Here is a 13,934-nt window from a genome sequence, read left to right on the forward strand (position 1 = left end):
TCTCTCTCTCTCTCTCTCTCCCTCCCTCTCTCCCCCCTCTCTCTCTCTAATACACATGCGGAAGCGGGTGTTGAAAAGTTCCTGGCTTTGGGTTAAAAAAAATTCAAGAGGATCAGTTGATTATAATTTTATTCGATACCCCCACCCCCCGGCCTCAGATTCACACACTTATTGCAGCGGCCCTTCAGTTTTTCTATGCCCCACAAAAGAACTAGAAAAATTGGGCCTCCAGCCAGACCTTTCGCGACACCCTTAGAATCAGGAATTTTTCAGCATCCCTTTGCATACATACATACACACACACACACACACATATATATATACTCACTCACACACACTTATGCATGCATACATGCATACATATATGCCTGCGTGTCAATATGTGCAAGCATTCAATTTATAATGCGTGTAATATGAACCTCCTCTCTTCGTTCTTCTAACACCATCCAAGTGGTGTCCAATGACGATTTGAATCACATAAATAAGATGTTCATGCTTCTTTTCTCTCTCTGTCTTTTTTTTTTTTTGTTATTTGTTTCTTTCTTTCTCTGACACTTTTCTCTAAATTTAACATTCAGAAGTTATGGTTTATTCAAGGAAATATACGAAGCAAGCAGCAAGCAAGCAGCAAGCATCCAGCAACAAATCTTGCACTGGCGACCAGCTGTATAGCTAGTTGACAACTTCAATGAGAGATGGACAGTTCATTGTGCTTTGTAGTATCCGTAGAATGAGGAAGTGAGCAGAATCATCGGTGCCGATGCAGATACAAACCTGATTCAGTGTTTGGAGCAAAAAGAAGGAAAAAACACACAGGAACTGTTGAGACAAGACGAGAACGAATCGAAACAGATATCGTCCGCTACCTTTGATAATTTTGTAGAAATATTACTGAACCTCTTCGCCATCACCACACACTATCATACAATTTGACATCTGTTTCTCTACCTACCTATACACACTTACATTTATATACATACACACGCGCGCACGAAGAGAGTAAAAGAGAGAAAGTGGAAACAACTCAGAGACGAGGTAAAAATAATCGACCACCCTATCAACAAATATAAGATTAAAAAATCAAGATAGATTACAGATAATACGGGATGGCATCTAAGGAATCGCTGACAAACACCTGGGATGAAGGAGGAAAGACTCCATTTTGGGAAAAATCCCCGGGAAACAACCGAGTTCGGGACACTTTTCAGCAACTCCGTTACACGTTCAAATGTTGTCGAGTTCGGACAGAGGTGGAACAGGAACAATGTAATCGAATCGAATTCCATGAACTGAATATAAATAAATTTCCGGAAGAGCCTTTAGCTATGCAGAATCCCAATATTTGAGATGCAAACAGATGTAAACTAACACCATCACCACCGCCAAAGCCACTGCCCCCCCCCCACCGCCGTCACCACCATCTGACTTTGGAATATCTTTAACTGAATCCACTTCATTGTGATCATTTCAACCAAACCTTCCTTCTACGGATTCTGGAATCTTCCTCCCTTTTCACTCTATCACTTTCTCAAAGCCTTCCAACAAACATTATTGGTGCTGCTGTTTCTCTTTTCGCAAAGTTATTCAAATTATTTTTCTTGAAATATATCCGAATATGACGTCAGTGAATTTGGTGGTTCTTTCCGTGGCAGTGGTGCTGACGATGAAGAAGGTTAAAGACGCAAACTGCAACATATTTTCGAACCTGAAATGGATATTTGCGACAAAAAAGACTGGTTACCTTTTTGTTTTCATATTTTCTAAATATGTTCTTGTTGTTGTTAATTGTTTTTGTTGATGTTAAGTGCGTCGGACAAAATACTTCGCGGTGTTTCTTTTGCTTTTTTACGTTCTGAATTCAAATCCCATCAACATCGATTTGATTTACATTTTTCTCTTTTTCGGGATCGATAAAAATAATAATAAAAAAAAAACCCCAGTCGACCACTGAACTCCACAAAATACACTAAACGCCTTTCCTTAAAATTGCTTGCCTTCGACCTAAACAAAAAAGACCAAAAGAATTGTTTGAGCGTCGAAGAGAAAGCCTTGCGGTATTTATTCCGATTCATTAGATTTTGAGTTCAAATTCTGCATAGGTTAACTTTGTCGTTCATTCCTTCGGGTTTGATAAAATAAAGAACTTGTTAAGTATTTCTAGCTTGATGGTGTCAACTACTTTCCACCCTCCCCCAACATAAACTTGTTGGCCATGTTCCTACTTTAGAAACGATCATTTCGTCTATCTGCACGTTCTAAGTTCAAATTCCGCCGAGGTCGACTTTACCTTTCATCCTTTCGAGGTCGATAAATTAAGTTCCAGTGACGTAGTTGGGTCGATGTAATCATCTTACCCCCTCCCTGCACATTTCAGGCCTTGTGCCTATAATAGAAATGGTTATTATTATTATTATTAAGGGCCCAATGATTGACAGAATCGGTAGAGTGCCAAACAAAATCTACTCTGCTTCTTGTTCGGGATATTCAGTTTCAATTCTCACCGAACTCAGCCTGTCATCCCGTTGTAGTCGTTAAAACATAAAGTACCAGTTAAATATTGAGACCAATGAAATCGATTTCACACCTGCCCCCTAAATAAAAGGGTGCTTACTTATGTTAGAATTCGTGATGATGATGATGATTCGACGGACAAGCATTTCGTCGGTCTTTACATTTTATATTTTGAGTTCAAATTCCGCCGAGGTCGACTTTACTTTTCATTCTTTCGAGGTCAATAAATTAAGTACCAGTTGAACTCTGGGACTGATGTAATCAACTAGTCCCCCCCCCCCCAAGAATTTTGACTTTGTTGTCCCGATAGAAGAAAGGAGCATTATAATCATCATCATCATCGTCGTCGCTGTTGTTGCTATTGTTGCTATTCTAACGAATGTTGTCTTCTGACTGTCCTATAAAATGCTGTTTGAAGTTATATGCACACACAAACACACGCATACTCACATAGATATATCCTACATACATGCACACAAGAATCAAAAGATTAAATAAAATATTTTTTTTAAACAGTAAATAATTTTTAAGTCATTATTTTGTAAAAGAAAACAAAAAAAACTAATTTTAATAACGAAATTCAGAGAACATATCAAATTGTGTAAAAGGTTAAGTGGTTCAACGTTTTGACAAGTTCAGATTCCTCGTGTCATGCATCATCTATCTATCTATCTGTCTGTCTATCTTATCTATCTAGCTAGCTAGTTGACTGCCCCCGTCTAGCGAGCTATCCAACTAGCAAGTCGAGCAGTCGGTCATGTGCAGCAGTTAGTCGTTGGCTGCATATCGGTCATGTGGTCATGTGGTTATCGTCGTCGTCGTGAAGTGGCGGTGGAGGCGATCATGACAGACGATGGTCGCCGTCATGGTCATGCTTGTGTGTAAGCTTTGCAAATAGTTAGGACAGTTTCTCGATGTCTTGAGTTTCGTTAGCTTGAAGTGGATGAGTTCCAGTCATCCCTTCAGATAAATTAGAGATAGCGAATAAGGTTATGATGGGTCCTAACATTTCACTTCTTTTCCCAGCCCCAATTACTTTATGTTGGCACAGGAACGTTTCTAACAATCACCGGAACTTCCACCCTCAAAATATCGGCGTTCGTTACATGTATTTTCTTTTTTTTTTCAAAAATAAAATCTGTAAATTTAAGAATAAAATGCTTTATTACAAATTACGAAATAATTGAATAAAATATTTATTTACTTATTACATTTTATTCTTTTACTTCAAATATTACAAACACAAAATATATCCCCCCCCCTCCGCCCAAGCACGTAGCGCTCTTAAGAACGTGACGTCCCAAAACACATGGATCCTCCAACCACTTGGTGTTTCCAAGCACGGGTGATTGTTCGAACTGCCAGTAGCTGGCCCCTTGCTGGGAAATACAACAGAAAGAAGTAGGGACACCAAGCCAATAACTGGCGTCGCTTGGATCGAATGTAGCTCCCTCCCCTCCCCCAGTATCTTCAAATATAAACCAATGCCAGTGGTGCTCCTCAAACATGTTTTGATCAGTTGCAGGTTATAGCTGTGTGGTTAACAAGTTCGCTTCACAGCCGTGGATTCACTTCTATTCTGCAGCACCTTGGACAAGTGTATATGTGTGTGTATCTTTGTATGCAGCCCCACACTGCTTGATAACTGGTGTTGGTTTGTTTGCAGCCTCATAACGGATCGGCAAAAAATAAAACGACTTTAAAAAATGAAATAAATACGGGGATCAATTTGTTCGACTTAAACCCTTAAGGCAGTGACCCAGTACTGTCTACTTTGAGAAGTACTGCTCTAGGTGAGCAATCGCCATACTAGAAATAGTAGCCAAATATTTCTTACATCATGACAGATAAAAGGAAAGAAACAGGATAATGACGTTTGAAATAAACAATATATTGAAAGGTCGATAGTATAGTCACGTTGGAATGTGTCCATCAGAAATGGTCTGGAGCTGCGCAACAACAACCACAACAATAACTACAGCTGTTCAAATATTACCTCGATACAGTGGAAAGAATGCAACATGCACAGACATGGTACACTGCACCGTATTCAATTTACGATCGAATCTCGTCATTTGCCGACTGTCTATTTCTGTTCTATAAATCAACTGGAGCAGAGTTAACCAAGGGCTACAATAACAACAAGAACAGCAACAACAATAGGCACACAAAAAAAATCTACTGGACAGTGGTGAGACTACATGTCCAGGTTGGCACCTCATACAACTGAGGCGGTGAATTAGAACAGTCATTAGAGCGTCGTCGAACAGTATGTATTGCATTATTCGTTCCGCCTTTTTGTACTCCGAGTTCAATTCCCAGCGAGGTAAGTCTGACAGGAACACTGCAACGCATACAGTTAACGACGGCAGCGAACAGGAACAGTAGTTAGAATGTCGGACACAATGTCTGGAATATCCATTTCGGTTCTCTGCATGCGGAGTTCAAATCCCAGCGAGCTCAACTTTGCCTTTCATCTTTTCAAAGTCAATAAGGAAAATGTCTGTCTAAAAAGGAAAAGGCCGATTCTTCTCTAGCTCTTTCTCTCTATGTGTGTGTGAATGCAAATAGACAGACAGATATTATCAGGAATTTAGTTTCACGTGAACTCATACCGATGGAATATTCAGTAAATAACGAGTAAATAATTTAGTTGATCAAACAACTAAATGGTTATCACCGAAATCGACAGAAGATCAGATGCACAAACACAATAGACCAATGTGTGTTGTATGGTGGGGTACAGTGGGCCGACACACAGACGGTTCTAGGTGTTATAGCTCCATAGATCGAAACCGGTGTAAACACTTCAGCTCTCCTATCATCTCAAGTGACCTTCAAGCAATGAAGTACACCACCTCATCCACCTTCAGCAGTTGTTCCCCGTCTGGTGCTCTACGGCTCTAAGGGATCAAAGCTAATCTATGGATTAACTCAACTATGACTTGCTGTCAATAAATAAACAATATTGCCTCCCCAGGGAATGCGATAGTGATCTGGAATCGATTTTATATAATCCACACGCATCCTGCTCCTGGGAGTTAACTTCATTTTGATTTCACATCCTCTTACTCTGCTAATACAGAAACGCCAAGTAGTAGTAGTATATGTATGCGCATTCAAAGATGTATTTATAAATATGTATGTGTATATATATATATGTGTGTGTGGGGTGTGTGCATGCATATCTATCTATATATATATATATATATATATATATATATATATATATATACATAAATAGAACGAAACGCTACAAGGTATGCGGAGCCGAACGCATTGAAATCCTGAAAAAAAATCCTGTAATTGGTAGAACTGTACGCACATCAAATTTTATGAAGACAATTCGTGTATAGTTCTGCAAGTTATATTGATCTTTGAACGATTGTGTTGAAGAACCACAGACGTTTTTACGTAAATAAAAAAGTTAATGGCAAAACCGGTACACGATTAATTCTTTATTCTGTATATTTTTCATTTTGTCTTGCCCGCTTATGTTCTGGTGTTTGCTGAATTTTTTCTGGAGAACATTATTTTTCTTTGTAGTTGGGTCGTTGATGACCTCTTTCTAGCATATCGGATGTCCACTTAGTGGTCATCCCTTCGTATATGCATGTAATACAATTTTTCTGAATTTTCAGATTTTTATGCTAGGCCACTTGGTTTTAAATTGATGTTAATTGAATTAATATTCAATTTATCAACCTCAATATATAATATATATATATATATACATATATATACACACACACATGCATACAGTAAATACAAACATGCACACATATACATGCATGCACACATACATACATACACGCATATATCAAAAGCAAAGGTTTATAGGGAATGCTAGTAATTTTAAAATTGCTTTTATGAAATTTGATGTCAGAGGACAAGAGAAGAAAAGAAGGAAGAGAGAGAGAGAATTAAAGGAGAAATGGAGGTATGACGTCAAATTTCTTACCAGCAATTTTAAAATACAATATTGCTTTTCAAATATGTGTATGTGTGCATTTATATGTATGCAATATATATATATATTAATATATATATACATGTTCATATATATGTATGCGTGTATATGTGTGAGTGTATGCATACATGTTGATATTCCATGCTTAGTATTCTTTTTGTCCCTTAATGCTCTGAGTTGGAATCCTGCCAAGGTCACTGGTATGTTTCATTCCGTCAATGTCAATAATGAGTAGTGGGGGGTGGGGGTCAATGTAATTTACCTGTAACTTACCAATGTAACTTCTCCTGAGACTGCATGCCTTGTGCCAAAGTATGAAAGGTTTTAATATTAAATAATCTAGTGTTTAAATACTTCACATTTCTCATTTATTTAACAACAAATATCAGAAAACAATTTTACATTTTTTTAAAGTATTTTTTTTAGGTCTTGAAATTTGCTAATTTTAATTTTAAGTTGTACTCCTTTAGAAAAGTGAGTACTATGATGAAATAAAGTACTACTAAAGAGAAGTTGATAAATTAGAATAAGATAATGCTTCATAGAGTTGTTAAATTAAAGTACATCTAGTAAGAATCTGTTGGTGAAATAGGATGGTTGCTAGAGAAATCAGGGTTACAGTAAATTAGGGAGTATCAGAAGGAAACAGGGAGTTCAGATTTTACAATTTCACAAAGGCTTTTTAGCAAGCTCAGATGTTGCACGTTTGGATTTCACAGAAGCTGAAGCTGAGGACTTTCTGCTATTGTCTGGCTTGGAATGGCTACGGGATCGCGTCATTTTCTTTTCCTGACGGTTTGTATTGTTTGTAGTTCTGAAAAGAAGAGAAAAGAAATGAAACTCAATCAAAGTTATATATATATATATATATATATATATATATATATATATATATATATATATATATACATGTACATAAACACATGCATACACACACACACACACAATGGGTGAGGCTTATAGCTTGCTCTGTCTCAGTCTCTAAGATATGAGGGTCACCATTAAAGATGGGGTGTATATCTTAGAAATCACTTATTGAGGTGATATACATCCTTCACACACATAGAGTGCGACTTCCAGGAGTTAAACTCAATGTAGCAAACTAACAAAATATTCCTCAATTTGAAATGTGTAAGTATGTGTGTGCGTATGTGCACATGCATGCACATATGCAAGTGTGTGTGTATATGTGCAGGATAGATGTAAGGTCATAAATTAAAATCCACAGCTACATGGTTCTGAGTTCTGTCCTACACTGTGGCATTTTCGGTAAATGTCTTCTCATAAATATATATATATCTATGTATGTATGTATGTATGCATGTAAGCATGAATATGCAATAGCAAATAATTTTAAAAAATCATATTTAAAGGTACAGGAGCAAAGTGTATATAACGGAGAAAAGTGCAAGTGCAAGTCTGCATGCATACAGATGTACCTATGGATTAGTGAAAGACAAAAGAACAAGAGTCAAGTACTGCGTTTCATTAAGCTTGTTTCTGCTATCATTAATATTACATTGTATTCACCTGATTGTTTACTCTGAAGTCAAGGTATATTGAGCCCTAACAACTGCTTATTGGTAGTGCTATGCCTAAGCAAAATCATAATATATATGTGTGTGTGTGTGTGTGAATGCATATACAGTTTGTGTCAGTGTACAGGCCGGAATTTGAACCTTAAAAAAAATTCACCCCCCACCCAGAACCAGAGGTCATCTTAAAGACCAAATATAAAACATACAGTTGACATCCTGTGGTTTAGAGTTTCACCAATGGTGATGGAGGACATTGTAAAACACATGCATAGCTCTTAGGGGCCAACCATTAAATATTTTCTACTGAGATATGTTTGGAAAGCTGGATTAATTGTAAGGTTATATTGAAATACAAATATATTAAACACCAGTGTAACACTTCAGAAGACAAAAACAACAATAACACAGCCAACTCGTTGACACACACACAGCAGAAAAAGACAAACTGGTTTAAGTTCGTTTCTGACAGAATGGATTTCCAGCAGTCTTTTGGATGATTTTTTAATTCAAGAGTGGGGAAGAATCGAGTTATCAGAATTCAGGGTGTTGAGAAAACTAACATCAATGACATCGAAATATTTTGTGTGTGTGTGTAGAACACAACCTTACCATTAACATTTTCTTGAAGTAGAAATCTTATGGCTTACTTCTTGCTCATGCTATGATGTGAGCTAAGGGTTGGACAGGCCATCTCAAGATACCACCAAAGGTCAAATTACAAGTGCTCTTCTCTTGGTATTCACCAAACACCAAGAGTTACAATTACTGCAAGCTTGACAATCCAGATATTCGCAAGGACTTACATCAAACCCACACTGTCATTCATTAGAAAGCGGCAGAGTGACAAATGCTCCTGAGGTTGCACAGCCTCAAGGAAACCCTCATATTCAAGATCCTTGGAACTGAAGGGTACTATCAGCAGGTTCCTGGATGACATGCACAAGACCTATAAATCAATTCTGGACAACTCCTCATGAGGAGGAGGGGGAGGAGGAGGTTAGTCATAACTTGAAAAATAAAGGGTGGGTTGCAAAAGCTCAAGATATATCCAGATGCACAGAGACAGGCATCATCATATTTAGAAAGCAGTCATAACATTCTAGGATTCTGGCAATTGTTCAAAGCCATTGCTCTTGTCATTTCATGGACATTTTTCCACTTTTTCTGCATGGTTGGACAGAGTTTATTGAAGTGAATTTTCTAAGGTCAGATGTCATTTCTGTCGCCAATCCTCACTTATTGGTCGGCAAGGTGAGATCTCCTCATGGCCTGACATTAAAAAATCAATCATTTACAGCAGATATGTGTGGTCAAGGCAAAGAGACACATGCGCACGCACACATACACACGTGATGGGCTTCGTTCAGTTTCCATCTCCCAAATCCACTCACAAAGCTTTGGTCAGCCTGAAGCCATAATCGAAGACACTTATCCAAAAAGGCACACAGTAGGGCTGAACCTGAAGTCCCATGGTCAGGAAGCAAACATCCTAAGGATAGAAACCCCTCTGCGCCGTCTCTGCCGAAGGACCCGGCAGCCTCAGTGAAGATTTGTGACATCAACTGTAATAGTTCAGACATGGCCTCTTCCTATTTGAGACGTGTTTCTCTCAGTCGACGCCTGGTGAGGCTGGTTGGCCTGGAAAAGGGTGCTCAAAAACCAGCTGAAGACTGCTTCAAGGAAGAACACTATCAATGCTTGGGAAAGTGGGTTGGACGTTGCTACCTGCTGTTCCTTTTGGTGGTGGTGGTGGTGGTGGGAGGGGGTAATAGAAGATAGAGAGGGGAAAAGCACTCAGCAGCATCCAAAGAAGCAAGAAAGCAACATGCGTGCAGAGTTACATCTGCAAGTTGTGCACAAGGTCAGGCTTGCCAGTAAAGCTACACATTAAGAATTAGGAGGACAGGCAGTCATTAAAGGGTTGACTTAATGAAAGAGGGTTGGGGTTCAAATCGGAATCAATGAAGAACAAGAAGCAAAAGCAAGCAACATAAAAACTGCCATAAGTTTATGCGTTGATCTAGTTTTATATATATGTGTGGGTATATTCAATGAAATGTTGCCGTATCTATACAGGGCCGTATCATCAAAACATATAATGTCAATGAGTTATATATATGTGTGGGTATATTATGAGTATTGAATATGTTGAGATAGAACCAGTTAAAGTGTGTGTGTGTGTGTGTGTGTACAGCTGAACCTGTAAATATTCTGGAAACATCTTCATTTATTTGCACAGTTATTAAAAATAAACATTTGTATTATACGTATACACACACACACACACACACTCATTCACACATACTTAAATATTACATACACACACACACACACATAAAATATATGAATATAAGAGTTAAAATATAAAAATAGGAATAAATTATAATAAATGAAGGTGTAATCCAATGTATTCAGTTCGTTTAAAAAGATCTGTAATCACTGCAGCAATTAATAGGGGAAAATAGTAGGAGAGATGAAGCTGTGGCTATAATCTATGTTCACTTCACACACAATGCTAAATTCAGCAGCAGCAGTATCATGTGTGTAACACAGAGCAACACACACACACACACAAATATTATATATATAAAAAAACAAAACAAATGCCAAGACCTTTGTTTTAGCTGCTAGTTTCTCTTTTTGTTATAGGAAGTATAGAGACACAGCAGAGTAACTGTGCCAAGGAGGAAGGAGAAAAAGGAGAGATTGACAACATGTAATAGACACACACACATGTATGTATGTATGTATGTACAGGGTGTTCAGGCTAAAGTTGATTTTTGTCTCCATTTTTCAGGAACAGCTTGTTATACTGGTATTGGAGAGCATAAAGATTAAAGTTGTGGTTGAGAAAAGTTAACATGAAGGAGTAGAGGCCATTGGAATACTGGGAAAAGAGGTATCTGTATGATGAACATTTGCACTGGGTGTCAAAACATGATGACTGCTGCTCGATGCCCTGTGAAGACTGTAAGCGCTTATAATACAGGACATGGACATCACGAAAGCCAGCTTCCCCAAACTGTGATGGTCTTTCTATGTGTCTCCAGTGAGATTGATGTTATGCTGCCCTACATTATTGAACAGAAACTTACTTTCAATTCCAATGGCCATATAAAGTCCCTGGAAGACGATATATTTTCTTGCAAGATTTCGGTCCTTGCCATTTCTCAGGAAAGAGTCAGAAGTGGCTGTTGAAGAATTTCTCCCACTTCACTCGTCCCAATTTCTGTCCTCCTAATTACCCTGATTGTCGATTCCAGCTATAATCTAGTTGATATGTTTTGAGTTTGAAAATACTTTTACGTTTGGAAGTGACATTGTGTTTACTTTCCTTTTACGAAAATTGTGTGAGTGAATGGTAAAAATTACATGTGTATCTAATATAGTCTCATGAAGGCGATGACAAATGATTGAGGCCTTTGGCAGTTTGCTATGCTTGAGAAGACTCATCAGGCCAAGTGAAACCATAGTGCTGGGGACAGTGATGGGGACACATAAAAGATACCCGTGAGGGTGACATGTAAAAGGCACCCACTACACTTTTGAAGAGGTTCATGTTGAAAGGGGAATAGAGACCAAAATCAGACTGGAGCCTTGTACAGCTCCCCAGCTTACCAGTTCCAGTCAAACCGTCAAGCCTATGCCAACTGGAAAATGGAGAATAAATGATGAAAGTTGAACCTTGGTTCACAAATATCATTCATCCCTGAAGACCATTTATCACTTGTTTGTAAACTGAAACTATTTTTCCCATAGGAAATTCAAGCAGGGATGGGCATGGTAAATTTGAAGAGGGAAGTGCACGGAGAGGCATTTGAAAACTGAGGTTCCACTGCATGTATATATATCATCATCATCATCATTTAATGTCCACTTTCCATGCTGGCATGGATTGGGCAGTTTGACAAGAGCTGGCCAGGTAGAACACTGCACCATGCTTCACTGACTGTTTTGGCTAGATGCTCTTGCTAACACCAGCCCCTCCCCCAGCAGAGTGGACTGAGTGCTTTTTACATGGCACCAGTACTGGCAGGGTCACCAAGTAACTTGCAAGACAAGGAAGAATCTTTGAGAGGGGAGGAGGGGGGCATTGGAGGAAGAGGAAGAGATCTTGTGTCGGGGATGAAAGGTTAAAATGAGAGAGAAACAGGTGGAGAAAGCAATGTGTGTGTGTCTGTATGTATGTGTGCATGTATATATATATATATATATATATATAGATAGATAGATAGATAGATAGATAGATAGATAGATAGATAGATAGATAGATAGATAGATAGATACATACATACAGGATATTTAGGCTAAATTTATAAGTTTAAATAAAAAGAAAGAAACTGCAATATCCTATCCAAAAATAAAAGTAATTTTAAAAGTCAAAAAATTAAAATTCAAGAAGAAAATGGAGCTGAGATAGTTCTACCTTTCCTCCATTTTCTTCTTGAATCTCTTTGCCTCTAAACAAAGAGGTTAAGAATTACTGGGACAGAAATAAACCCTGTCATTTTTGATAGGTACATCATCATCATCATCATCATCATCATCATCATTTAGTATCCATCATTCATGCTAACATGGGTTGGATGATTCGAGAACATCTAAATATCAATTTATTGCCAACAAAATCCAAAACATTGGCTCACAGATTCTTCTCCTCCTCCTGCTGGCGCCACCGTCACGCCTATTCATATGAACTGACTACAGACGTCCCATTGGAATCCTTCTCTTACCATTAGACACTGAGCTACACACAAAGGCAGGGTTTAACAAGAGGAAAGGCATCCAGTCATAGAAACAAAGCCAGAACGCCACACAAGAAGCAGTTTAGAGCAGGAGTAGTTCTCAGTAGGAAAGGACTGGCCTGAATTATGCTGACCGACCCAATGCGGGCCAGGAATGAAAGTGGACGTAATATGATGATGATGATGATGATATATATGTGTATGTATAAATGTGCATGTATGAACGTGTGTGTGTGTGTGCATATACAAACTTGCATGTTTGTTTGAACATATTAATCAAGTGGTCAGATAATTACCCCACCCCAACAAAATAGTCTGTGTACTACACACATACATTTTTATTGCAAGCTGACACACAGACACACACACATGTAAATATTAATCAAAGAAGTGTTAAAAGAAAAAAATAAATACGATGAAGCATTTATTAACATTTGAAGAAAGACAAAAGACAAAAGAAGAAAAAAGGCTGTAGCAGAAACTGAGAGACGAAGAAAGAAAAGGAAAAGCTGAAAGTTTGAGTGAAAGAAGCAGACATAAGTATTGAAAAGTGGGAATAAAGATGAAAGTAGGGAAAAAGAAAACCTGTGGTTGGGGGTGTCCGAGAACAGAGGTAATGGGTGAATAGAAGAAGAAGATTAGGCAACAAAAACATCAGGATGTATTCACATAAACAGCAACGAAAAGAGGCTTCAGGAAACAGAGGTGATATCATATACAAATATATATATAAATACATTTATATACATATATATATGTATAAACACACACAAACTGTATGGTTCCTCTTCCTAGAAATTTACTAGTTTTACAAGAGTGATGTTTAAGGTTTCACTAAAGTATGACAAACGTCATAATAGCAGCTTGGGAGCAAACCAGTCACAACGACGCAAGTATTTCAATGTTGTCGTTGTTGTTGCTCATGTTGTGTGCTTCTTGATCTGTTGCTCTCCATCAGCATTAAAGACATCAAAAGCAGGGACCCAGTTGAATATCTGCTATTTCATATCTGTTTGTCTCTTTGACGATGACATGTCACACACTGGCTTGCAAGGATTTCTGGGGCAAGATGTGAAGCAGTGTCTGGGTTCTCTGCTATTATATATCTGTTGTTGCTTAGTGCACGAGGGCCAATGATCCTATTCAAATAAACCAATGAGGCATTCCAAC

The 13,934-nt window shown here is 38.1% G+C and overlaps 1 protein-coding gene and 1 long non-coding RNA gene across 5 annotated transcripts in view; one reads left to right on the forward strand and one right to left on the reverse strand.

Annotated features, from left to right (window-relative positions):
- The window catches only part of LOC149132443 (uncharacterized), a 30,696-nt gene extending 29,913 nt beyond the window's left edge, over nt 1-783 (forward strand). Inside the window, exon 2 of the long non-coding RNA XR_016244442.1 lies at nt 579-783. This is a non-coding gene — a long non-coding RNA (uncharacterized LOC149132443). The remainder of the gene's footprint in view (nt 1-578) is intronic.
- A 6,043-nt stretch (nt 784-6,826) lies between these two features.
- LOC106881410 (uncharacterized) overlaps nt 6,827-13,934 on the reverse strand; it is a 59,567-nt gene continuing 52,459 nt past the window's right edge. For all 4 annotated transcript variants that reach the window (XM_089363607.1, XM_089363605.1, XM_089363606.1 and 1 more), the window contains one exon: nt 6,827-7,295. In XM_089363607.1, the coding sequence (XP_089219733.1) occupies nt 7,151-7,295 (145 nt within the window). In that variant the 3' untranslated portion in view covers nt 6,827-7,150. The remainder of the gene's footprint in view (nt 7,296-13,934) is intronic.

Source organism: Octopus bimaculoides, chromosome 15 (genome assembly GCF_046866305.1).
Source record: "Octopus bimaculoides isolate indiv1 chromosome 15, ASM4686630v1, whole genome shotgun sequence".
Taxonomy (NCBI): domain Eukaryota; kingdom Metazoa; phylum Mollusca; class Cephalopoda; order Octopoda; family Octopodidae; genus Octopus; species Octopus bimaculoides.